Below are 27,398 nucleotides of genomic sequence, written 5' to 3' on the forward strand. Positions count from 1 at the left end.
CATTGAAATATTTGTTGTCCAAGAAGGAATCCAAACCTAGGTTGATCCAATGGGTGTTGCTATTGCAAGAATTTGACCTAGAAATCAAAGATAGGAGTGGTTCGCAAAACTTAGTGGCGGACCACTTAAGTCACCTTGAGCATACAAAGGGCGATTCCACTCCTATTAATGATACATTCCCTTTTGAGGGCTTGCTAGCAATATCCGAGGTGACCCCTTGGTATGCACCTATTGCCAATTACTTGATTTCTCGCACCTTTCCTCCTAATTTTTCTCAACATCAAAAGGATAAGCTCAAAAGCGAATCCAAATATTATGTATGGGATAACCTATACTTATGGAGATGTGGTGCCGATCAAGTAATTCGAAGGTGTATACCACAATTCGAGCATCAAGCTATTTTAGAAGCTTGCCACTCTTCCGATAGTGGTGGCCATTTTGGTCCTCAAAGGACGGCTCGGAAGGTTTTGGATTGTGGCTTTTGGTGACCTACACTTTTCAAAGATGCATCTCTCTTTTGTAGTTCTTGTCCACAATGCCTTAGGTTTGGAAATATCTCTAAGAAGAATGAGATACCCCAACAAACAATGTTGTTTTGCAAAATTTTTTATGTTTGGGGTATTGACTTTATGGGGCCCTTTCCAAATTCTAATGGTTTCATGTACATTTTGCTAGCCGTTGACTATGTTTCCAAGTGGGTGGAGGCGATCCCCACCCGAACCGATGATGCTAATGTAGTTCTTTATTTTGTTCGGAATAACATTATTTGCCACTTTGGATCACTACGAGCAACCATGAGTGATCAAGGCTCGCATTTTTGCAACAAAAGAATGACAGGGTTAATGAAGACGTATGGCATCATCCATAAAGTGGCCACGGCATACCACCCACACACGAATGGCCAAGCCGAGGTCTCCAATTGGAAAATCAAGCACATATTGGAAAAGGTTGTGAAGCCTCACAGGAAAGATTGGAGTTCTAAGCTCGGTGATGCGCTTTGGGCCTACCGGACGGCCTATAAGACGCCAATTGGTATGAGCCCGTTTCGGTTGGTCTATGGGAAGGCTTGCCACCTTTCGGTGGAGATAGAACATAAGGCGTACTGGGCCGTAAAAGAGTTAAACACAGGTTTTGGGGTTGGAGTCGAAAGGAAGTTACAATTGGTGGAGCTTGAGAACCTTCTCTTAGAAGCCTATGAGAATTCAAGGCTTTACAAGGAGAAGATGAAAGCGGTGCATGATAGAAACATTAGAAGAAGAGAGTTTAGAGCAGAAGAGTTAGTTCTCCTCTTTAACTCTAGGCTGAGATTGATGCCCGGGAAGTTGAGATCAAGGTGGGAAGGCCCGTATAGAGTGGAGAAAGCAGAATCATATGGGGTCTACCACTTGCACCATCCTTCAAGCCCCAATATCTTCAAGGTTAATGGTCATCGTCTAAAACTATACCATGGGGAAAAGATGAAAAGCAACAAAGAGGTTGAGGTGTTCCTTCTTGAGGACACACCCGAAGGCGAAGAGATTTGAGCTCATGACCGTCCAACTTAAGGACGTTAAAAAAAAGTGCTAGGTGGGAGACACCCACCATGGTATGATCTACCTTTGTGTATAGTTTCTTGCATATAGATCTTTTGAATCATTGTGACTTTTATGATTACTTGATTTGTGATTTTGTTCATAGTAGGGTTGATTTTGCTTGATTTTTGTTAAATTACTCATGAGGAGTTCATTGATAATGTTTTGATTGAATTGAGATGTGAAACATGCTTAAGCTTGAGTGTTACATGAGGTTTTTGATGTTCTTGACCCCATTAGCATGCATTACTACCAAATTGTGCTATAATTTCCCCTCTTCATGTGAATAAAAAAAAGGGGGGCTATCGACGCACAAGCGGGCATCACGCGTACGCGTTGACGCGTTTTCGCAACTCCTAGTACTAAAACCAGAGAGTTGTGCTCACTTTGTGTCCATTTTCTGCCAAAGGTACAATTGCAACCCACGCGTAAGCGTGGGTGATGCGTACGCATCGATTGTGAATTTTGGACACTCTGGTACAAAAAATAGAGAGTTATGCCCCCTTTATGCCTATTTTGTGCCAGGTGACTCACGCATACGCGTGGCCGACGCGTACGCATCGGTCGCCAACTTTCCAATCCACGCTTAAGTGTGACAGACGCGTACCGTCGATTGTGTTGCACGCCACTCCTGGTACAAAAGAACCAGAGAGTTGGGCCTATTTTATGCCAACTTTGTGCCCAAGGCACCACTCTGCCCACGCGTGTGCGACACCTGACGCGTACGCGTCCCAAGTCTTTTCTGTAACCCACGCGTACGCGTGGGGGACGCTTACGCGTCACCTTCCTTTTCACCCCTCCATGCATACGCGTGGAGCGCGTGCATGCATTGAACCCCTGACGTAACTAGAACATAGCGTGCCTGGTTTTGAGTTCCTTTTCACCTCATTCTTCCATTTCCTCTTCTTCCTTCTCCCACCATTCTACCACCCTACCTCCGGTCACTCCACTGGCGACCATCACTGCCGGCGCCCACCGCCTCTGGCGACCCCTTACCTTTTCTCTCTTCTCCTTCCGATTCTCCACCTACACCCTACATTGTTCACTCCTTTCTCTAAAGGTTCTACCCCCACTCATTTCATTCTTTTTGTCTCTTATGCTAATTTTTGTCTCTCTTATTAGTTTCATTTACCTTCTTTCTAATGCACTTCCTCTTAGTTGTATTTTTGTTACTTAATTCATGCTTATTTGCTTTCTTCCAATTCATATTTTCCATGGGTGTTGAAATTTGAGCTCTCTCTTGCTTTGATGAATCAATTTGACATCTCTTGATTCCTTTATGACTATGTGGTGTTGTGTTGTTGTTTGGTATTCCATTTGAGGCCTTACGTGGTTGAATTCTTCATACTTGCTCATTGTTTGAATATTGCACGCCAAGTGTTTGTTGAAATGCACCTACAACATTTTGGTTCAATTTTGCCTTTGTGCTTTCAATTTGGTACTTCTTCTTCAAACACTTGCATATCTCTAATTGCATTGAGCTTATTTTGCTTCATGTTCACCATTCTTATGCCTTACCCATGACTTGCTTCTTCATTATTATTGATGTGTGAGTTTATCCTTCTCATGCCTTATTGCATGCTTTACTCACTCTTGCATCCCATGCTAAGTGTTATGCCCCCATGATGTTATCATTGTCTTGTTCACATGTTGCAGCTGTTATGTCCTCAAGACGCACTATTCTTTTTGGGCATCTCCTTTCACTTGCATGTTATTTTCCAAGTGTTGATTATTTTAGTTTTCATGTTTCCTCTTTCCTTTCCTTTTTCAGGATGGCCACCCGAAAAGGCAAGGAGAAGGCGTCAACAAAATCAGCCACAAAAGGGCACCCAAAAATCAACCTCCAAGGCGCGCCCTACACTAGGAGCAAAGCCCCTTTCCAAGACAGTGAAGACAATAGTTCATATTGATGAACGAGAGAAGGGAAATCCGGAAAAGGACCCCACAAGGTTCCCCAACCGCTTCTGTGAGCTAATGTTCCCTACCATGGTTGAGAGGAACTATCATTCTGAGCATCTACTCGCTCCGCCGGACCACATTGCTCCATATGTGCTACCCCGCATTGAGCGGCGAGGATGGGGGTTTCTATTGCGAAGACCACAAGAGACCAACCTCTCGTGCATGGTGGAGTTTTACTCCAATTTCCACTCCCCGTCTTTTCCTTCGGTTTACGTGCACCAGAAGCAAGTCTCAGTTTCAGAGGAGGCTATTCATCGAGTGCTTAATGTTTCACCGGTGCCGGAGGAAATGAACGGTTACCAAGAGGTCCTACAGCAGCAGGATGAGTTTGGGTTTGATTGGGACTCGATCCTTCGAGTCATTGCCGACCCGAGAATCATTGGACCCAAGGGAGACTTAGGATGCGGCCTAAAAGCCTTGATGCATGCACGCTTACAGTGGAGGCCTGGGCATGGGCCCATCCGAGCACCCATAAGTCATCCATCACAGTGGACCTCGCCCTCCTTGTTTGGTGCGTACTCACGGAGAGGCCGGTCAACATTCCTCTCCTCATCCGACAAGCGATGGGTCGAGTCCATGCCAAGGGTAATCTACCATTTCCCGCCCTAGTATCCAATTTGGTTGCTGTTGCTGGTGTCCCTTGCGAGGCTAAGGACATGATGGCTACAATTCCGGCAAAGGGCAATATCGTCCCAAGCGGGAAATATCTTCAGCCTCCCATGGACACCACAAGCCTTGACATAGCTCCTCCTCCTACCATTCCCACCACTTCATCCGCACTACCAAAGTCAACCCATCAATTTCTTGTAGAGCTCCATGAGAAGATAGATCGATATGAACGGCGAAACAAATGCCGATTTGCTTACATGAAGAAGCTTTGGAGTTGTGTCAACCCACCTATGGAAGAGCCGGTCATTTCCACCTCCAATTCGGACAACAGTGAAGCAAGCACTCAAGGCACGGATGATGGAGACAACGACCCGAACCCCCCTTTGCATATCACCATTAGTACGGAGGACCGTGCAAACTCTTAAGTATGGGGAGGTCGGTTACCGACTTCCGTAGGTACCCTTTTGCATGGTTAGTTTTTGTATTTGAACACCTTTTACATGTTAGGACTACTTGGTTAGGGTGATAACTTCTTTACTAAGAAATCATTATTAGGACGCCCTACCAATTTGAAAATTTTCGGTATCAATCTTGCTTGAAGAATGTATTTTGGGACACAGTTTTTGAGTTAAGAACACAAGCACGTGAGACTTGAGCCTAATTGTGTGGTTACATCTTATAACCACTTATTTTCCTTCTTGTGTGCATTATTCTCTTTCTATGATTGTGATCCTTGATTTGTTCGATTCTCTATGTCCATTATTCCATGTAGACATGCATTTACATGATTGAGGCCATCATTTCATTTAGCTCAGGTACCCAAATGGCCTACCCTTCATCAACCATTGTTAGCCAACTTTGAGCCTATGACAAACCCCTTTGTTCTAATATATATTAGCACATTACAAGCCTTTAAGTGAAAAATAATAATTGTCCTTATTTGGATCTTTGATTAGCTTAGGCTAGTGTGTGTGTCATTCAAGTGTGGAAAAACTTGGAACATTGGTTGAGGTAAACGGGTGTTTAGAATTTTCATTGAAGATCTTGGAAATTAGGTACATATTCATGCATTAAATACAAAGCCATGTGCATTGATGCCCTTGTATGTGTTTGTAGTTTGAAAAGAAAGAAAAAAAAGAAAAAAAAAAGAGAGAGAGAAAAAAGAAAAAAAGAAGAGAAAAATAAAAAAAAAAAAAGAAAAAGAAAGAATTAAAAAGGGGACAAAATGCCCCAAAGTAAGGTTCAATAAGAGTCAATGCATATGGGAGTAACAAAGAAAAGAAAATGCATGAATATATGAAGAAGAAAAGAATGGGTAGTTAGGCTTATATTAGATTTCTATAGGTTGTTATATAGGTTAGGTGGGAAGCTTGTGTTAATCAAGGATTCAAATTTTGAGCTCACTTAGCCATATATATAACCTTATCTTGACCCTAGCCCCATTACAACCTTTGCAAAGACCTCATGATAGGTGTATGCATGCATTGGATGAGTGTTGATTGTTAGATGACAAACAAATCGGGAAAAAGCATGATTAGAGGAGAATTGAGTGGTCAACCCTAAACACTAGAGAGAATAGAGTGCAAACACTTCCGGTGAGGGTTTGACGCTCAATTCCTTGTTCTCGGCTTTCACGAGCTTTCTTCATGCAAGTTATGCACACTCCACTTTGATGTTTGAATTGGAAGAGTCACAAATTGTTGTGTCATTTTGGCCCTATGTGCTTATATATATATATTTTCTTGGAATTTGATTTACCTTTGACCAAGTAGGTAGATACATTTGCATTAGTTGCATCCATATAGGTAATTTGCATCTAATAAATTCTCATTCTCCTATGATTCTTTGGTCTTTCAATTTAGCATGAGAACATGCTTGGTTTAAGTGTGAGGAGATTTGATGAACCCCAATCTTAGAGTTCACTTGGTGTAGAATTTAGAGGGTTTTATCAATATTTTGTCACACTTATCCATATAAAATGCATGGTTTATGTCACCTTCCTAATTTTGCTTGATGGTTGAAAACATGCTTTTTAGACCTTAATTACGCTATATTTTTATCTCCCTCTATTACCATTCGATACCATGATCTGTTTGTTGAGTGATTTCAAAGTTTATAGGGGCAAGAGTAGTCTAGAAGAGAGGAAGGAAGCATGAAAAATGGAGCTTTGAAGTATTGACATCGACCTGCACGCGTAGCTGACGCGCACGCGTGGGAGCTGAATCTGGAATTGGCGTGAAAACATGGACACACACGCGTGGCTGGGCAGAATCTTTATCGACGCGTACACACGCCTGACGCGTACGCGTGGATCGCAAAACCCAGACGTACGCGTGACGCGCACACGTGACCTCTTTAATGAAAAACGTGCCTAGCGATTTCAGAGGGTTTCCTGGCCCAATTCTGAGTGAAATTCTGGCAGGAAAAGATTAAAAGAACCAAGGATTGAAGGAGGACACATCTTTTATACTCTTTTCTAGTTAGTTTTTTTTTTAAGTTACTTTTTTAGAGAAAGAAATTCCAACTTCTCTCTAAGTTTTTGGCTTTCTCAATTCCAATTGTACTTGGATCACTTGGTGAGATCTGAATTTGATTCAATTCTACATTGTTCTAGTTGTAGATCCTCTTCTTCTACTCTCAATTTGGTGTTTTTGTCACTCTAATGTTGTAGATCTTGGATCTAGACTTTGTCACTTTGATTTCTATTAATGCATTGAGGAATTTCATGTTAATTGTTGTTAATTGTTGATTGTTGTTAATTGTTTGCAATAGATAGCTTTAATTCAATTCCTTCTCTCAATTTCATGATGTCTTCCATTATTGCTCACCAATTGTTTGAGAAAATGTCAACTATAGCTATAGAGTAGATTTTCACTCTTGGCTTAGGGGTTGGATAATTGGAGACACCTGAATTGTCAAGACAATTTGTTGGTTGATAATTGGAAATTGCTAATTGATTTGAATGACACTAGCTCTAATCTTTCCTTAGGATTAGACTAGGACTTGTGGACTCAAATTGATTATCTCCACTTGACTTTTCTTCATGGTTAGAGGTTAACTAAGTGGAGCAAGGACCAATTCTCATCACAATTGTTGGAGGCAATGAGGATAGGAATTCCAATTCCCAACCCTAACCCTAGCCAAGGCTTTTACATTGATTGATTGACATTCACACTTGTCTAGTTCAATTTATTGTGTCCATTAGTTTACTTGTTAATTGTTCATTGGTCTTATGCAAGCTTGTTTACATTTCTCGCATTCAACGTCAAACACAAAGAGAATCCTTAACCAATGATGTGCACTTTAGGGCAACTCCTAAGAAGAATGACCCGAGACTAATATTCTCGATTATTTATTTTGAATTATAAACACATATTTATTATGTTTGATGCGTTATAGTTTGTTGGTTTAAACTATACTCACGACATAATCCTATTGAAAAATTCTATACCAATAAAATATAGTTCATCAATTAGTAATAAATTATTAAAATTCAATGATAAATTATTATCGACAAGTTTTATACTAATGATAAATTTATTACAGTCGGATTTTATTAAAAATTCCACTAATAAATCTGATGATATTCGACAAATTTTTTATAGTATAAGTAACTATGCTAACTGACCAACTTCTAACTATTTGCTTTTTCGTCCTCTAGTGAGAGCAACGAACTCTACTGTCATCCAACACCCAATATAAGAGTTGCATTTTTTTGGAATTATATGTTAATATATATGATTATAAATATCTACATAAATCTTTTTAAGGTCGGCGAATTATAATAGATTAAATACACACCAACTAATCCAAGAAAGGAATCACGTAAATAATTTGCCAAAGCAAGTAAAATTACACATAATTTTTTAAAAAATAATTCATTATAAATATATTAGAATTGAGATTAAGTAGGTTTAATTTTTTAAAAACTAATTTTTTAGATGAAAAATGTCTTACATTTATAAATTGTTTAGAATTTATATCTTTAAGACATATAAGACTGGTAAAATATTTATTTTACATCTATAAATGATTATTTAGAATATAAATATTTGTAGAAAATAGCTGATAATATTAAATTAAATAGACTTTAATACTATATTAAAATTAATATTAAACAATAAATCTAACTAAACTTAAAACTTAACTAATTAGGTGAAAGATATTATATATATATATATATATATATATATATAATCCACAAATATTGAATAGACAAATGAGGAAGAAAAATTAAGAAAGAAAAGAGAGGTGTCGATCGAAAGTAGAAAATGGATAGGTGAATGTAGTAAATGGACATACTACTACTTCTAATTTTAAAATACAATAATGTAAATTATATAATCTTATTTTTTAACAGATGCAAAAATTTTATTTTTATTTCCTTTTTTAACCTATTTTAAATAATTCAATTTAATTTTAACAATGAAATTTCATTTTTCTTCTTCTGATGCAAAATATATTTTTTTTAATTTATTTATAGATATATTCCGATAAAATAAGATATTCACTATAATCATGGGACTCGAACATTCTCATATTAAAATAATTAATTTTATTAATCTAGATAACCTTTTTAGATTCCTGTGTAAAAATATTATTGAAGTCGTTTTGGTCGGCCAAATAGGAAATAGGCTTTTCTCTTTTACTTATATGTCTTTAAAATTTACTGCCAAAATATCATTATTTTAAAATTATTTATTCAGAGATATTATCAACTTTTTACAATAGTATTTATAGTTGTAAGAACTGAATCGGCGATCAAATTGGTCAGACTATTGGTTCACTAATTTATTAATTTAATCGATAAATTACTAGTTGAACCGATAAAATCGGTTCTATATAAATAAAAAATATAAAATAATAAAAATTTAACAAATTTAAAATACATATCTTCAATATTTTAAGAACAACTAAGTCTCAAATTTTAAAGACAACTAATATAAAAATAGCCATAAAATTAGTTAATATTACTACAATAGTATCTTAATTTGACACAATAAGAATAACAATCCATAATATTAGTAAATTTTAATACTAATATCAAAACAGATAACTTTAATCACAACACTAACATTGAAATAGATAAAGTAAATTAATAAATTTTTAGTAAAATTAATAAATTTTTAGTAAAATTTATATTTCTATTAATAATGGTAAATAATTAAAAATATAATTAATTCAAAAAATAGAGAATACAAAATTTAATTTAAATTAAATATTTATAAAATTATTTAATTCAAAGTTTTATCATTTTAGACTTTTTCAAAATAACACACCCTAACAGATTGACAAGTAGCACGTTGAGAACCGTAGGCCGCACTGGATCACAGGTGGAGGTGCGCTGCTATGCAACATCATAGAGTGGTAAGTTATCAAACCGAACCGGTTGGACCAATTTTTGTCAGTTCTAATTGAATTTGACCGGTTTTTCAGTTCTCACCCGTTCACGTCGATTTTTATCCTTGAACGATCTAAAAGACAAACCAAACTAACCAATTCGATTCACCAATTTTTGGTCGAACCGATCGGTCCGATTTATCAATTTTTCGGTCGAACCGGCCAGTTCGGTTCGGTTTTTACAACCATGATAGTATTTGTTTTTTTTTTATATTAACTAAAAGACAACTTTACAAATAACACATTCAATAAGTGAAATGTTATTTCAGAAATTACCTCGATTAAAAAAAATAGCTGAACCAATAAATAATTTAAATAATATATTTTTAATAATTTAAATACTAAATTCTAAATTTTAAATTTAATATAAACAAATAACATGTTTTTTTTTATAGCATCACTTGTATATTTATATTTTTTCAATAATTTAAATCAATTTTGCTAGAGCATTAAATTTTTTTAACTAACAATAAATTAGTAATGGATGAACGAAGATTAAAAGAAAGAAAAAATATTAACCAATTGTCTTAATTTACAATTTAAATTATGTTACTTAGAAGAAACACCCACGTATAAATATTCTCAACTAGAAATAAATGTAAAAGAAAAGAAAGAAAAATATAAAGAGATCTGCTACATATACAAATTTTTTTGGCATATAAGTTCATATAAGTTGGTATAAATCCAACAAAAACAACCTTCAGTTTAGATTGTGTGTAAACACGCACTTCTCCAACTCTTGAATAGAACCATTATGACAAACGATTTTTCTCCCTCAATCAAATCTGCAACACTCAAAATTCAAATAAGGATCAAAATCTCTCAAAAATTTCTCAAAATCGTCGTGAAAAAGTGAAGGAAGTTTCGAAGCTGAATTCGAAAAGAATTATGAGAAAATGAAATAAGAAGATGAAGAAGAAGCAGCAGAAGATAAGGAGGAGGAAGAGGAAGAGTTTTAAATTATGTAGAACTTATCAGTATAAAAACACCGAAAATTGTTAAACAATACACATAAATATATCTTAGTTTTACACCGAAATAACTACAAATACACAAAAATATTTTTTTAATGCTGTATTTTTTTCTTCTTCTTCTTTCTTTATTTCTTTCTTTCTTTTAGTTGAATGAATGTAAGTTCATCCTCTTCTAATTAATTTTGCAGCATTATGTATTTTTTCTTCTTCTTTATTTGATTTTTTTTTGTTTATTCTTATTAAGAGAGTAAAACATAAAGAAACTTGAGAAGGTAAAACAAGAAGAAAAAGATGAATAAAAGAAAAAAGAAGAAGAAGATGATGAAGATGATGAAAAAAAGAATAAGAAGCATCAGAAGATGAGGAGGAGGAAGAGGAAGAGTTTTGAAGTATATGCAGAACTTATCAGTACACATACACTAAAAATTCTTAAACAATACATATAAATATCTTAGTTTTACACCGAAATTGGCTGCAAATACACAAAAATATTTAATTTAATACTATATTTTTTTCTTCTTTTTCTTATTTCTGTCTTTCTTTTAGTTGAATGAATATAGGTTCATATTCTTCCAAGTAATTTTGTAGCATTATGTGCAGTGTTTCTTTTTCTTCTTTGTTTGATTATTTTTTGTTTTTATTATTGTTAAGAGAGTAAAACAAGAAGAAACTTGAGAAGGTAAAACAAGAAGAAGAAGAAGAAGAAGAAGAAGAAGAAGAAGAAGAAAAAGAAGAAGATGATGATGATGATGATGATGATGATGATGATGATGAAAAAGAAGATGATAAAGAAGTAGCAGAAGATAAGATGGGGGAAGAAGAAGAGTTTTGAATTATGCAGAACTTATCAATATACATACACCAAAAATTCTTAAACAATACACATAAATATCTTGGTTTTACACCGAAATTTGCTCCAAATACACAAAAATATTTTCTTCAATACAGAACTCTTACATTACATTCAATTCAAACCATTAACGATGAACAACAATTTTCACAAACAAAAACAACATTATATATTCACCTACAAAATCATAAAATACTAACGAAAATATTAACTAGAATCGAACCACACCTCAGCCACTTGATTGAATTCAAAACAATAATCTACTTCGCTCTGGTTCAATTGACAATCTGAACTTGAATCATTCATTATCTTCAACAACGAGATCATTGTTCAAAACTGATTTCAGAGCTTGATTTAAAAAACGTAGAAAATGAAGGAAATAGCGAAAAATGAAGAAAGAGAACGCAGAGAATGAATGAAGAGAAACACAGAAAACGCAGATATGGAAGAGAATGTAGATCGAAAACACTGAGAAAATTCGAAAAACAGAAACGAAATCATTTTAAAAAAGGCAATTATATATTCGCGCATTAATTAAAAAGTTGGTTAAATATTGGCGCATAAGGTGAATTAGGTTAAAAAAATTTATATGAACTTATATCAAAAAATAACTTGTATATGGAGAATATTTCAAATACGAAACCCATTCAAATAAATATAATCTCTTGTATGATAACATACCTAGATTGCTACCGTGTGCAATTATGCTCTAATAAAGATCTGAATTAATTAGTTAGACAATAACAATTTTTTTTTTTTTTTGGTAGATAGACAATAACAAATTTAATGATTAAAATTTATGATAATAACTCAAAAATAATAAATTTGATAATTAGATGATCTTTTAATATAAGTGTAAGAAGAAGAATGAACGAAAGAAAAGAGAGAAGAATTTGCTATAGTATTTGGAATGAATTTTTGTATGTATTGATTGTTCAACATTACACTACAATATAGAGTTGATCCATTATTTATAGGCTTATAGCATAGCTAAACCTTCATCTGTCGAGAGTGCAAGTCAATGTTTCTTGCACTTCAAGAAAGTCAGAGTCAATTAATTTTGTTAAACCAGAATCTGTTATATTCTTGCTATTCTTGGAAGCTATTGAACTACTCTCTACAATAATAAAGATATTATTTATTTATAGGTGATGATGAACAAATAGAAAAATAATCAAATAATAAACGTCCAATATTCTATCATTAACAAGAGTATTAATTAAAATTAATTTAATTAATATTCAAATATTTTAATATTTTTTAATAAAAATTAATCTTTCTAGTTAACAGCTAATTAATATTTATCTATTTTTAAGTTTATTCTTCTATAATAACAACCCAAACATTCAAATTTTACTCATTTTTTTAATTATGTAGTTGAAAAGATTATTTCACATGATTAAGTATAAGAATTAAGAGAGTCCATCACAGGCACCATTGACATTGCCACTTAAACATGATTTTCCTTACAGCCCATGAAGTTAGGCACCCCCTAATATTGTGCCCTTAAATTGCCGGCAACATGCTTGCTACCCAGCACGCACGCTAACAATACCACCTCTTTTTATAATCTTAGAACATGTATCTTATGACATTTAATGGCAGAGGATATAAAAAATTAATAATAAAGACAACATATTAATTAATAACAAAAAGAAAAATTATTACACAACTATTTTTTTTTGTAAGAAATAAAAAGGTAAGGCAAAATAATAATAATAATAATAATAATAATAATAATAATAATAATAAATAGATTTTTTTACAATAAGTGAATTTTTTAAAAATAAAAATTCAGGACCAATACATGTCAAATCAAATATGCACACAATTTAGTTTGAGTATTTACCCATTTTAGAAACGACACTGTTCTTTTCCAATTTTTATCATATTTCGCATAACTTTAACATTTATACTCTTCTTTTTCACCTTCACAGTCTTTTTCTCCATCTTTTCTTTTCTCCTCTTCAGTTCCAAGATCAAACCATGGTTTAACTGGCACGCGTGTTGCACCTAGCTCAACATGTCATGGACCACACACTTCCCAAATTTTTGTGACTGGTACACCTACCTCCTCCGCACCTCACCCACCAGAAGCATCCACCTTCACGTTCTCGATAATAGCATCACCTCTAACCCCCGATAATTTTCACCACATCCTCAAGACTAAGTTCCACAACTACCCCAAGGGCACGCCTTTCTCCACTCTCCTGCACGCAATATAAAGTGTTGGACATTAAGACATCACGAGAAGATTCTCTTTCGACAACATATGCAAATTCTCATTTAGAATAGGCCTCGAATGCTTCATTCCTTCTCTCCCGAAGTCCGAGCTAGCAGATAGTTTCGACCTCGCATCCAAGCTATCAGTACAGTGAGAAATGTCGCTGTCGCCGCTCATATGAAAATTGAAGTGATTATTGAACATTAATTCGGAGAAGAAGCAAAAGAAGCGATCAGAGTGGTGGACAATGTGGCCATGGAGATGATAGGGTAGAGGAGGAGGGAAATGGAGATGACAATGGATCTTAATAAATCGGACTTGCTATCTAGATTCATGGGATCCATCGAAGACAACAAGTACTTGAGAGACATAGTCATTAGTTTTCTTAGAATGAATTGGTTGAAAACAAGTTGAGGATTTTTCTTCTTTTGAACATTGAAGTTGCAGAGTGTGCATTGTGTAACTTGAAGTTGCAGTGTTAGACTGTTAGTGTTATGTAAGATATGATGGAAATTGGGGGAGAACAGTATCGTTTCTGAATAGAATGGGTCAGAGACTATTTTGTCTCTTATTAGAGATGTCAGGGACTATTTTGTCCTCGATAGAGTTGACGAAATAAAGGACCTAAGTGACTAACAGAGTTAATTCTTAAAAAGACCAATCAAGTAATTAGTTTTAGTTGGGGTCTAAAGTATTTGGTCCAAATTTTTTGGAGACCAAAATGGGTAAATACTCTAAATTAAATATACAATCATTTCTTTTACACAAAACTAAGTGAGTATTTACCCTTGGTCCCCAAAGAATTTCGGACTAGACACTTTAGTCCCCAACTAAAATTAATTACTCGATTGGTCCCTAACAATTAACTCCGTCAGTCGCTTAGGTCATTCGCTCTGTCAACTAACAGAGGACAAAATAGTCCCTGACCCCCTCTATTCGAAAACAACACTGTTCTCTCCCAATCTCCATCATATCTCGCATAACCCTAACAGTCTAATATTACAACTTCAAGCTATACAATTCACACTCTGCAACTTCAATGTTCACAAGAAGAAAATTTTTCAACTTGTTCTCAACCAATTCATACTTAGAAAACTAATGACTATGTCTCTCAAGTACTTGTCATTTTCGATGGATCCCATGAATCTAGACAGCAAATCCGATTTGTTAAAACCCGTGGTCGTCGTCGCCATCTCCCTCCTCCTCTGTCATATCATCTCCATGGCTACATTGTCCACTACTCTGATCGCTTCCTTCATATTCTTCTCTGAACCAATGTTCAGTAATCACTTCTGTTCCCATATGAGCGAAGACAGTGAAATTGCTCGTTATACTGATAGCTTGGATACGAGTTTGAAGCTGACTGCCAGCTTGGACTTCGGGAGAGAAGGAATGAAGCACTCTGTGTCTATTCTAAATAAGAATTTGTATATGATGTCGAAGAAGAATCGTTTCATGATGTTCTAATGTTCAACAATCTATATTGCTTTCCGGAGAGTGGAGAAAGGCATGCCTTTGGGGTAGTTGTGGAACTTGGTCTTAAAGATGTGGTGGACCTTGTCGAGGTTGGAGGGGATGCTTTTATCGAGAACGTGGAGGTGGATATTTCTGTTAGGTGAAGTGCAAAAGAGGTGGGTGTAACAGTCACAGATTGAAAAGTGTGTGGTGCATGATATATTGAGGTAGGTGCAACACGCGTGACAGTTATACAATGGCTTGATCTTGGAGCTGAAGAGGAGGAAAGAAAAAATGGAGAAGAATACTGTAAAGGTGAAGAAGGAGAGTATGAATGTTAGGATTACGTGAGATATGATGAAAATTGGGAGACAACGATGTCGTTTTCGAACAGAGGAGGTCAGGGATCATTTTGTCTTCTATTAAAGTTGTCAAGAATCATTTTGTCTTCCATTAAAGTTAACGGAACAAAAGACTTAAGTAACTAACAGAGTTAATTGTTAGAAACTAATTGAATAAATAATATTAATTAAAGATTAAAGTGTCTGATTCAAATTTTTTTGGAGACCAAAATAAATAAATACTCTTTAGTTTATTATATATATGATGTGAGCTGACGTGATATGATTTTATTTTAGTTTCATATTGATGTGATATAATAATTTAAAATTTTAGTTCAAATTGATAAGGAATGAAAATAGTCCGCAAAATGGAGAAGGGTCATCCTATGAGATTTTTTTTATTGATCAAAGGCTCTAATTGAGGGATCAATACAATTGCTGTATTATTGACTGATCATATATAGATTTGTTGGATAAAGACACTAATCATCTGTCTTCACTAATGTACATTATGTTATTATTGATTTTTATTTTATTTAGTAATATGATATATACAATAGTTACTTTAGTTTTTATTGGTAATTATATAAATTAATTTCATCCCAGATTCAAGTTCGACATGAGAAATTAAAATTAATTTGATTCACATTGAAATGACTACTAATCAATTTTAAAAAATATTAGACGATTAATAATTTTTTTTTTCAATATATAGCTTACATTTTTTTTTTACTCTTTGTCCACAAAAATGGACAAATCACACATGTGATTAATTAAATCAGTGATGTTATATATAAGTTTTGTTTAGCAATAAAATCTAATTAAATTGATTCAATTCCAATAAAAATCAGTTTTATTATTATTAGTGCATGTACACATTGCCTTTTCATATTTTACGCTTTTTCTGTGATTTTCTTCACATTTTTCAAATTATTTTTTTCTGCGTTCTTTTTCTTTTCTTTTGCGTTCCTTCTTTTTCTTTACGTATTTTTTGTTATTGTCGTTCTTTTATTGCTTTGCTATTACTGTATTTTTTTTTTCATTTTTTTGGTAATTTTTACAGTATTATGTATATCTTCTTTTTTTTTGTTTAATTTTTTATTCTCTTTTTTTATTTTATTTTTGTTATGAGGGTAAAACAAAAGAATTATGAGAAGTTGAAAAAAAAAAGAAAAAGATAATGATGATAACGAAGAAGAAGAAGGGGAGGAAGAGTTTTGAGTTATGCAGAAGTTATCAGAAAATAACATCGAAATTTTTTTACCTTGACAAAAATTGAGTTACACTTATTAGATTGAATTCTTGCTATAAACAAAAATAACACCAAAATTTCGTAGTTTTAACATTAAAATTTTGTTAAAAATATATAAATCTCATCCTTAATGCTGTATTTTTTTTTTCTTTCTTTTTTTTTGCTCATACATCTTCTTTTAAGAGTATTGCTTCTTATATTAGACTTAAATGAACATGTATTGCAATCTTATTTAATTAAATGAATGTAAATTTACACTTATTAGATTGAATTCTTGCTAAAACAAAAATAACATCGAAATGTGTTTAAAGTGCGGCAACGAAATTTCGGTGTTAAAACTAAGATATCTATATGTTATTGTTAAGAAATTTCAGTGTTATTTTTTTGATAAATTTTGCATAATTCAAAATTCTTCCTTCTCCTTATCTTCTGCTGCTGTTTCATCTTATTTTTCATCTTTTTTTTTTATCTTTTTCTTATTATTTTTTTGGCTTCTTATTTTTCTTTCTTTCTTTTTTTTTCTTTTTCCATCTTACATCTTCTTTTAAGAATATTACTTTTCATATTAGATTTGAATGAACATGTATTACAATCTTATTTAGTTGAATGAATGTAAATTCACACTTATTGGATTGAATTCTTGTTAGAAACAAAAATAACACCGAAATTTATTTTCAGTGACACCAAAATTTCGGTGTCAAAACTAAGATATTTATATATCATTCTTAAGAAATTTCGATGTTATTTTTCTAATAAATTCTGCATAATTTAAAAATTTTCATCTTCCTCCTCTTTATCTTTTACTACTGTTTCTTCTTCTTTTTCATCTTTTTCTTCTTTATTTTTTTTTATTTTATTTTTTCATAATTCTTTTTAGGGTTAAGTACGATTTTGGTCCCTAAGATAGGGGCTGAAAATTTTTTTCATCCCCAGCCTTTTTTTTGCTACAAAATGGTCCCAAAGGTTTAACTTAGTTTTAAAATCGTTCTTTTATAAAAAAATTAATTTTTATTACCAAATTACCCCTAACTAAACAAATTTTAAAAAAAAAAAAAAAAAAGAAAACAAAAGGGAAGGGAAAGGGGAATGGGGGAATCACGCAGAGGGTGGGGGCATGGAAGAAGAAGGGAGAAAGGGAAGGGGGGAAGTCATGCCAGCTAAACCACCATCCACCACCGCTACAGCTCCTCTCTATCGTCGCACTAGTACAACTACAGTTCGCTGGCGTCACCGCTGGTTTGGATTCGCGTCACTGCGAGTAGAGGAAGAGAGAAAGAGAAGCGGAGAGGAAGAGAAGAGAAGTACGGAGGCACTGATGAAGACCGCGTCCAGCCACGCCCTGCCGTCGTCCTCATCGCGAACCGCTGCCGCTAGAGTGAGGTCCGTCGCCATTGAGCCCTGTTGTTGCTTCTGTTTTTCTGCTTCTGCTTTTCTGCTTCTGCTTTCTGTCTTCTGCTTCTACTTCTGCTTCTATTTTTGCTTTTGTTGATGCTATTTTTGATTCACCATTGTTTATTCACCCTTCACAATTGTTGTTGTTGTTGTTTTATTATTGGTGATAATGCTTCTGATTATAGTAATTTCATCTGAGTTTTGTTAATGAAAGAGGAAGAATTTAGTTATGAGTTTTGTTATTCTGAGTTTTGACGACGATGATGATGATTTTTTTGTTTTCTGAATTCTGAGTTCTGCATCTGGGTTCTTGTTTTTTTAGTTCTTGTTTTTCTTGGTTCTTGACGATGATGATGATGATTTTCTGGTATTTCTTCTTATGGTGATGTTTCTGGGTTCTTCTTCTTCTCTTCTTCTGGGTTTTGTTATTGTTGTTCTTCTGATTTCATTATCTTCTGGATTTTTGCTTTTGTTGTTGTCCTTCTGCTGATTATTCCATTATCCAATTGTTGTTGTTGTTGTTGTTGTTGTTGTTGTTGTTGTTGTTGTTGTTGTTGTTGTTGTTGTTATTGTTGTTGTTGTGCTTCTGGTTGTTTGTTTTATTGGTGTTGCTTCTGCTTCTGCTCCTGCTGATATATTATTAGTCTCGTTTAATTGTTTTATTTGCTTCTGATTCATGGTTTTAATTGCTTCTGATTATAGTAATTGCTTCTCACTTCTGGGTTCAGCTTATGGTGTTGCTTCTGGTTCTGCGTTAGTTAATTTTGGGGAAGAGGGAAGGGCATTTTCGTCCGAAGGACGATTTTAAAACTAAGTTAAACCTTTGGGATCATTTTGTAGCAAAAAAAAGGACGGGGATGAAAAAAATTTTCAGCCCCTATTTTAGGGACCAAAATCGTACTTAACCCTTCTTTTCATTTCATTCTCTGATGATGATGATGATGATAATGATGGAAGAGGAGAAGAAATTCATATGAAAAAAAAAAGAGAAGGAAGAGGAGTAGGTGACAGTGGCGGCAGCAACGGCGACGTAGTGGTAACAACACTGCGATAACAAAAGAAGGAGGAGGAGGAGGAGGAGAAGAATTGCATAAATTTAAAATATAGTTATACAATTTAGTTGGACTTGATTGAGTAAATTACTTGATTGTAGAGCATTTTTGTTTTTAACATATTTAATGTTTAACTTGTTTTAATTTAGTATTGTTGATATTTTAAATATCTTTTATTTAAAAAATGTTAGGTAAATCAAGTCGAACTATTTTTTTTTAATTTCATATGTCTTCTCTTTTTTCATCAATGAATTTTTATTACACTAATAATTTATTAGAGTAACTTAATTATTAAAATGATTTATATTAGTTACGTTGCATCGCTTTTATTTATATAATTAAGGGTTAGAGATATAATTATTAATGTTGCCTTTTTTTATTAATTTAAATTTTTTGGATGAGTGATTTCATAACATTAAAGAATAAGAAGGATTTATATCGTTAATGTCAATATAACAACTTAAAAGTGACTTAGCAAAGACAACGAGTTTTGTAGTTCACATTATATATATATATATATATATAGGGATGATTTTAAGTTTTTAGTAGTATGATAATGAAAATTTAAATCTAATTTTAAATCAATAAAGTTAGGTATCTAAATTTTTTTAAAATTAAATTTTTAACTAAGTTATAGTGTATTTTTCTTCAAATATACGTGTATATATACTATTATTTTTTTTCTTTGTAATTTTTTTAATATTATTATTATCGCTGCCACTATCACTGATATCGTCGTCACTATCACCATTGTCTTTTTCTTCTTCTTTTTTTTTTCTTTCTCATTCCTTTTTATTATCATTATTATTGTCATTCTCCTTTTTTTTCTTTGAACACAAGAATGTTGATATATAATATAAAAATTTTGGTGTATATAGTACCATAATAAACTAGTAAATAACACAGAAAATTTTTTATATCATATCAAATAAATTTTTGTGTTATATGCAGAAGTTATGTTTTATAATATTCATAAATTTATGTGTTATATGCAAAATCTTTTATACAATATATAAAAGTTTGTGTTTTATAACAAAATTTTTACATTCTGTAATAATTTTTATGTTTTATAATAAAATTTTTGTCCTAAAGAAGTGTGGAGATAAAAAACATCCTAATGGATGCTAACTTTATTTTTTCTTTAAACTGAATTTATATCAATTTAATTGAACTTGATTACTAAAATGTATCACTGATTCTAAATTAACCTAGGTATACTCGACCTTCATTTAACTAATTTTTATAACTTTAAAAATTTAAAAATACTATTTGTACATCAAAATCAGCTATTAAAATTAGTTATTAATATATTGTGTATAAATATATATGTAATTTAATTTATTTTCAATGTGTATTTATATTTCAATATATATTTTATACTAATGACTTATTTTAGTAGCTGATTTTAATGTACACATAGCATAACTCTTAAAAATTATATATCGTTACATATTAAAAACTTTCATTTATAAATAAAATTTAATATTATATATATAAATAAATAATTTTTTTTATAACGATGACATTAAAGTAACTTTAAAGAATCAATAGAAATGTAAATTTTTTTTTTCATTAATTTTACCAAAATTTATGTTTTTGAAAGAAATATATTACTTTGGATTAGGTTTCATATATGGTTTCATGGTTTCAATTCGAGTTAAAAATGACATCAAATTAAAATAACCAACCTGAACCTAGAAGACATATACTTGTAATCCGGGTTGGGTCTTAATTATTACCGAATTTAATTTAAAAAATATTAAAAAATTATTAGAATTTATTATTTTTAGTTATTATTTTATTTATTAATTTAATTCTTTTAATTTAATAATATAATATATTTTAATCTACACTTTTAAACATTAATAACTAATTAATTAATGATTAAATACAATAAATTTTAATAATCTTTTAATATTTTTCAAATATATTTTTATAACTTTTCAAGAATGATAGTTGAGAAAAATTTATAAAAGAAATCTATATTTTATTTAAAAAGTTTGTGAGTAAAAGTCGTGTGTAATAATCACACCGTCTATAAATAAAGATAAAAGAAACACATAATACATACACACACACACACAAGCAAGAAAAGCATGGAACACAGTTTCTACCTCTCCCTTCTACTTCTCTTTGTTTCATTCGTATCTCTTTCTCTCTTCTTCCTCTTCTACCGTCACTGGTCTCCGTTTACGGCCCCAAACTTGCCACCGGGAAGGATGGGTTACCCAATGCTCGGGGAGAGCATCGAGTTCATGTCCACCGGATGGAAGGGACATCCTGAGAAGTTCATCTTTGATCGCATCATCAGGTTTTCCTCTGAAATCTTCAAGACCTCCATCTTTAACGAACCCACTGTTGTGTTGTGCGGACCCACATGCAACAAGTTCTTGTTCTCCAACGAGAACAAGCTGGTTAACGCGTGGTGGCCGGAGAACGTTAAAAAGATTTTCCCAACAACGATCGATTCCAAACTGGAGTCCAAGAGGATGAGGAAGTTGCTACCACAGTTCCTCAAACCTGAAGCTCTGCAACGCTATGTCGGCATCATGGATTCCATAGCTCAAAGGCATTTTGCTTCCCATTGGGAAAACAAGACGCATATCACCGTTTTTCCTTTGGCCAAGAGGTGATGACTTATTATTCTTCATTGGATAGTGTTTGTTTTAAGCTATCAAATACTGAAATTTAGTATTGTGTTCCACCCTCTATTTAATAAATCTAGAAAACGAGAATATAAAAAACTGAAATTTTGACATTTTTTTAATAATTAAAAATATTTTAATAAATATTCATATTTTATTTTTATATTTATCTTAAAACAAATATAATATATATTAAAATATAACTCAATTTTATACACTTTATATTAAATATAATATAAAAATTTAATTTAATCTCTATTTCTTAGATTTAACCTCTCTTCCAAATATAAATAGAAAAAATTTATGGCCCATCAATTTTATTAAAATTTAACTAGTACTTAATCAATAAAAGTAAAGTAAACAATTTTATACCATTAGATACAATCTTATACCATTAAAAATATTAATAATAACTAATTAATGATTATAAATTACAAAACTTACTAATCTCCTAACACCCATCGTAAGAATATTTGTGTGCCACGTTGATTCCTCTCGCATCAAAGTTTCTTTCAAAAAATTATACACTGTAGAAGCAGTGTTTTTGCTATGTTGTAAAAAAAATTTGGTGTCTAATTATCAAAAGAAAAATATATAATTAATATATATTTTAAGAATATTAATTTTTTTTATAAAATATAAGTTTAACCAAAAATTTGACATCAAGTGATAAATATTAAAGAATTAATCTTCAAAAACTTAAACAGATAAATAAAGATATATGAATAATTATATATCTATAGATGATTAACTGTAATTATTTATATATTTTTATTATTAATTTAAATTTTTTAAAAAATAATTTTACGATTTGATATCAAAAAAATTTTTATAATTTAAAATTTAATTTTTCATTTTTATTATACACAAAAATTAACATAAGGTCAAAAACAAATTTAAAAAAAAATTTAGACAAATTTAAAAGAGATTTTATGTTTGTACCTCTCAGGTATTTATGCCCTCGTTCTATTAGGTTAGACTTTTTAGGAGTGGTTTTGTGACATATATTGAAGATATATACAGGTACACGTTCTTGTTAGCTTGTCGTTTGTTCATGAGTGTGGAGGATGGAAAAGACGTAGAAAAAATAGAAGGCCCTTTTCATCGTTTGGCGTCCGGAATCTTAACACTGCCAATTGACTTGCCTGGAACGGCATTCAACAAAGGAATCAAAGCATCAAAGTTCATAAGGAATGAACTTTTGAGGATCATAAAGCAGAGAAAGGTGGAGTTGGGTGAAGGGAAAGCGTCCCCAGCACAAGACATACTGTCTCACATGTTGTTGACACCCGATGAGGATGGACATTACATGAATGAAATGGATATTGCTGATAAGATCCTTGGCCTTTTGATTGGAGGACATGACACTGCTAGTGCTGCATGCACTTTCATAGTCAAATACCTTGCTGAGCTTCCTCATGTTTATGATCAAGTATACAAAGGTCAGTCTATTCATTTCATATGCTTTCTTAGAATGACTCACCAAGTAATAATATACTTTTTGCTACTGCAATTTTATCTTTTATATTAAGATTCATTGCTTTTATTATTATAGAATAGAATGTGATTTTCATCATAAAATAAACATGAACAAAAGAAAAGAGATGCTCAAGAAAATGAATAAGCTACTTGTTTCTGTTTATATATTCTTTAATGTTTTTCCTCTTCTGTCATATATATATAACTTGTGCTTGTGGTGTTCGTAGGCAACCATGAAAATCAATTTATACAAGTCATGCATGAAGTCAATATCTTTCTATTCTTATTCCTGAAAACGTAAATTAATGTCACACGCAAACTAAATGATTTGGTTGGCGTTTGAATCACCAATTACTAGCTTCCAAAATAAAATTATTTCATGGTTGACAACACAATCTTTATGGGAGTTTGAAGCCCTGGATAGTGTCGTGTTAACATGTTATTCAAATTTTTATAAGTCAAAGGAAGTTTACTAATTGAATGAGTTTTTGCAATTAACCGCTTAATTTAATTTACTTGCCAGCTTGATTACTACCACAAGCTACTTCTATTTCTATTATAATCTGACTTTTAGGTTAATGTCCTTCTACCGTCCAACATTTATTAGCAAACCTCATTAAATTATTAAATAATTATGAAAGTACTAAAATAAGAAATGTTTCGTAGGAATTTTTGTTAATTTTTTTTCTATAAAAACCTAAAATTGTATTTAGAATACTTCCAAAAGCTTAAACATGATGATGTTCCTGCTCCCCCCAAATTATAAAATAAAAATAATAATATCTCAAATTAGTCACTAAAAAATTATTCTGATAATTTAATTTTTAATAAATAAATTTTTATTATTTGAACATACTAATTTATAAAAAAAATTTAAAATTTTCATCAGTTTCTTTGTATAGATGAATAATTCAATATAAAAATTATTTTTTAATAAAATAAATATTTAAAAGACTAATTTAATGGTTAAAATTTATTTATAGGATTAAAGTATTTAGCTAAATTTCTTTTAAAGATCAATTTAAATATTGCTCTAAAATAATACTACTAGTGAATAAACTAGTCCGACGAAAAAATTGCAAAAGAAAATTAGATACCTTAATAAATAATATCTCACAATTTTAAAAGTGTGATTGTCTAAATAAAAAGTATTTTTAATATTTAGCTTTATGATAAATTAATGGTGAGCTAAGAACGGTTAAATAACTTGACTGATTTGACTAAATTTTTATTTAACGACTCTCAGTTATCAACTTTACGTGAAGTTGACTGTATTTGAGTTTCCACCTAAATTAATACAAAGTAATTATCAAGAAAAAGGGTAAAGATAAATATAAGGAATAAAACAACAAAAGCCTAAACATGAGGCTACGACATACTTAACCTTTTCATTTGAACTGAAAATAAATAAGTTGGTGTTCCTCATGTAGAGCAAATGGAAATAGCAAAATCAAAATCTGAAGGAGAGTTGTTAACTTGGGATGACGTCCAAAAGATGCGATACTCTTGGAATGTAGCTTGTGAAGTAATGAGACTTGCTCCTCCACTCCAGGGAGGTTTCAGGGAAGCCATCACTGACTTCATCTTCAATGGCTTCTCAATTCCGAAAGGATGGAAGGTATATATACAAATTAAAATAAATAAATTATAATTATACTATATAAACACTAAAAATTAACTATTTTTCTATTATTTAATCAGTTTTATTCTTGTACTATTGAGTTTTTTTTTTTTCACAAAAAAAATGCTAAAAGTCAGTTATCAAATCAGTTATTTATATAAAATATACGCTGAAAATAAAATATATGTATTTATATATAAATATATAATAATTGATTTTTTTTTGTGTGGCTAGTATTTTTGAATAAAGTATGGTTGGTTTAATAATTGATCACTATTTTATATTTTCTTCATTTAACTTTTTTTTTATCATTTTCTTTTGTTATTCATATACTACGTATGAAGTTATACTGGAGTGCGAATTCGAGTCATAAGAATCCAGAATATTTTCCAGAGCCGCAGAAATTCGATCCAAGTAGATTCGAAGGCAAAGGACCAGCTCCTTACACTTATGTGCCATTTGGTGGAGGACCTAGAATGTGCCCTGGTAAAGAGTATGCAAGATTGGAAATACTGGTTTTCATGCACAACCTAGTCAAACGCTTCAAGTTGCAAAAATTGATTCAAGATGAAAAAATTATAGTTGATCCAATGCCCACACCTGCAAAGGGCCTTCCAGTCCGCCTTTATCCTCACAAAGCCTGAAAAACAAGGTCATGGATCTTGGTACTAGCTGGTGGTTATTCGTATACTAAGTGTACAACCTAATACGTATATATTGTTACACTGTTTTCTTATTTGAATCTGTATCCTATATATATCTTGCTTTGTTGAACTTCAAAACTTAAAGACTAAATTCAAAAGAATAATGCGACTTGCAGAAAGATTGTATGGTCAAGCTATGCGTGACTCTTATACGTACATTTAAGTTTCGAAAGTTGAATTCTAAAATATTAAAAACAAACAGAAAAAGTTTGACAACTAAAATATTTGAATCATAATTAACCAAAATTTTTTAAATTGACTTCATTTATATAATTTATTTATATTTTAATTTTTTATTTTATTCTCTTATCACTTTACTTATCACACTTTTTAATGATCTCCATAAATTAATCAAATTAATTATAATAACATATCCTTAAATATTAAGCATCAATTGAATCATATATTAATATCTTATTTTATAATTTGATATTTATATTTAGGATTACAATAAAGACTAATAATAATAAAAAACTGTAATAATAATACGAAAATGTTTGGTAACCAAAGAAAATCAGTTAAAAACAGCCATAACTTACTTTATTTAACATTTATTAATTGTTGCGATAATTAATTAATGCTAAATAAGGCAAGTTATGGCTATTTTTTTTTTTGTCTACCTAGCATTATCCTAATTAGGGGTGCACATGGGTCGGGTGAAACCGGGTTTGATGTGACCCAGACCCGATCCGAAATATACACCGGGTCCATTTATTAGACCCGAACCCGACCCTAGACCCGATGAAATCAATACACTTTCAGGCCACAATTATACCGGGTGAAAACCGGGCCGTTAACATTACATTACGTTGATACCTTCTTGTAAACTAGCATGTAAAAATATCCAAATTTCTAAGACTCCAACCATTATTTAACATGGTAAAATTCACTTAGAAAAATATAACAAGAACCAACATTTCTTTAAAATTAAAGCAAAACCACAATCAATACTAAAGCAAAACCATAATCAATACTAATATTGTCTAATAATACCAAATATTTAAATCAATACAAATAACACAATATTATGCACTGGTCTAAAGTCTTATGCATTCTAAACATAAAATATTAACTTATAGTCTTATAATGACTAATAAAACAAAATATTAAGGTTTACAATACTTAAATTGCACATAAGAATAGTTATGATCCATCACTAATAACACAAAATATTAATTGTGTATGATGACCGGGCCGACTTCGGGTGACCCGAGCTATGGCCCGGACCCGACCCAAAATAATGATCGGGTCTATTTTTGAGATCCTTACCCGGCCCTAAACCCAATGAAATCACACCAAATTAGCCCCTAAAGTGTTAGGCCCGGTCCGAGTCTGTGCACCCCTAATCCTAATAATATTACTTAAGTGACGTTAATTATAATCGATCCATATAAGATAAAAGTTTCATATAATCACTAATTTCTTGATTCATCTCATTATTAATGGAGGCCGTCAAAGTAACGTAAAGGCCATCTACATTCAGAGACAAAAATTACAACTTTACTGCAATTGAAGCACAATCAGAAACGTCAACATTTAGAAGAAAAATCATGAGTTTAGTACAATTGGAAGTACAATGAGAAAGCTTGATGCATCAATTCTTAGAGATAATGCTTAAATCAATTTATTCAATTGAGAAATTTATTCATAATATTCATAAATTTATATACATAATATTAATAATTTCATATTGATAACATTTATAATTTTATACTCATAACATTTATAATTTTATATATATAATATCTATAATTAATAAATTTTTATAATTAATATTATCAAAATTCAAACTATGTATTTTATTATATTTTTTAAATTATTTTATCTGTACATTAATAGATCATGAATCATGATTTTAATATTTTTATTT

At 31.8% G+C, this 27,398-nt stretch overlaps 1 protein-coding gene across 1 annotated transcript; it reads left to right on the plus strand.

Moving 5' to 3' along the window:
* Positions 1 to 21,152: 21,152 nt before the first annotated feature.
* On the plus strand, positions 21,153 to 25,661 carry LOC112732385 (beta-amyrin 28-monooxygenase). Its single transcript, XM_025781092.2, has 4 exons — positions 21,153 to 21,708; positions 22,748 to 23,166; positions 24,634 to 24,821; positions 25,169 to 25,661. The coding sequence occupies exons 1-4, from the start codon at positions 21,176 to 21,178 to the stop codon at positions 25,466 to 25,468; spliced, it is 1,440 nt and encodes a 479-aa protein (XP_025636877.1). The 5' UTR covers positions 21,153 to 21,175; the 3' UTR covers positions 25,469 to 25,661.
* Positions 25,662 to 27,398: the final 1,737 nt, after the last annotated feature.

The sequence above is a fragment of the Arachis hypogaea genome, chromosome 13 (assembly GCF_003086295.3).
Source record: "Arachis hypogaea cultivar Tifrunner chromosome 13, arahy.Tifrunner.gnm2.J5K5, whole genome shotgun sequence".
NCBI lineage: Eukaryota > Viridiplantae > Streptophyta > Magnoliopsida > Fabales > Fabaceae > Arachis > Arachis hypogaea.

Coding starts and splice junctions, on each gene's coding strand:
- LOC112732385 (XM_025781092.2), top strand. CDS start 21,176: ATGGAACACAGTTTCTACCTCTCCCTTCTACTTCTCTTTGTTTCATTC. Junction 23,167..24,633: donor TTATGATCAAGTATACAAAG/GTCAGTCTATTC, acceptor TTCCTCATGTAG/AGCAAATGGAAATAGCAAAA. Junction 24,822..25,168: donor CAATTCCGAAAGGATGGAAG/GTATATATACAA, acceptor CTACGTATGAAG/TTATACTGGAGTGCGAATTC.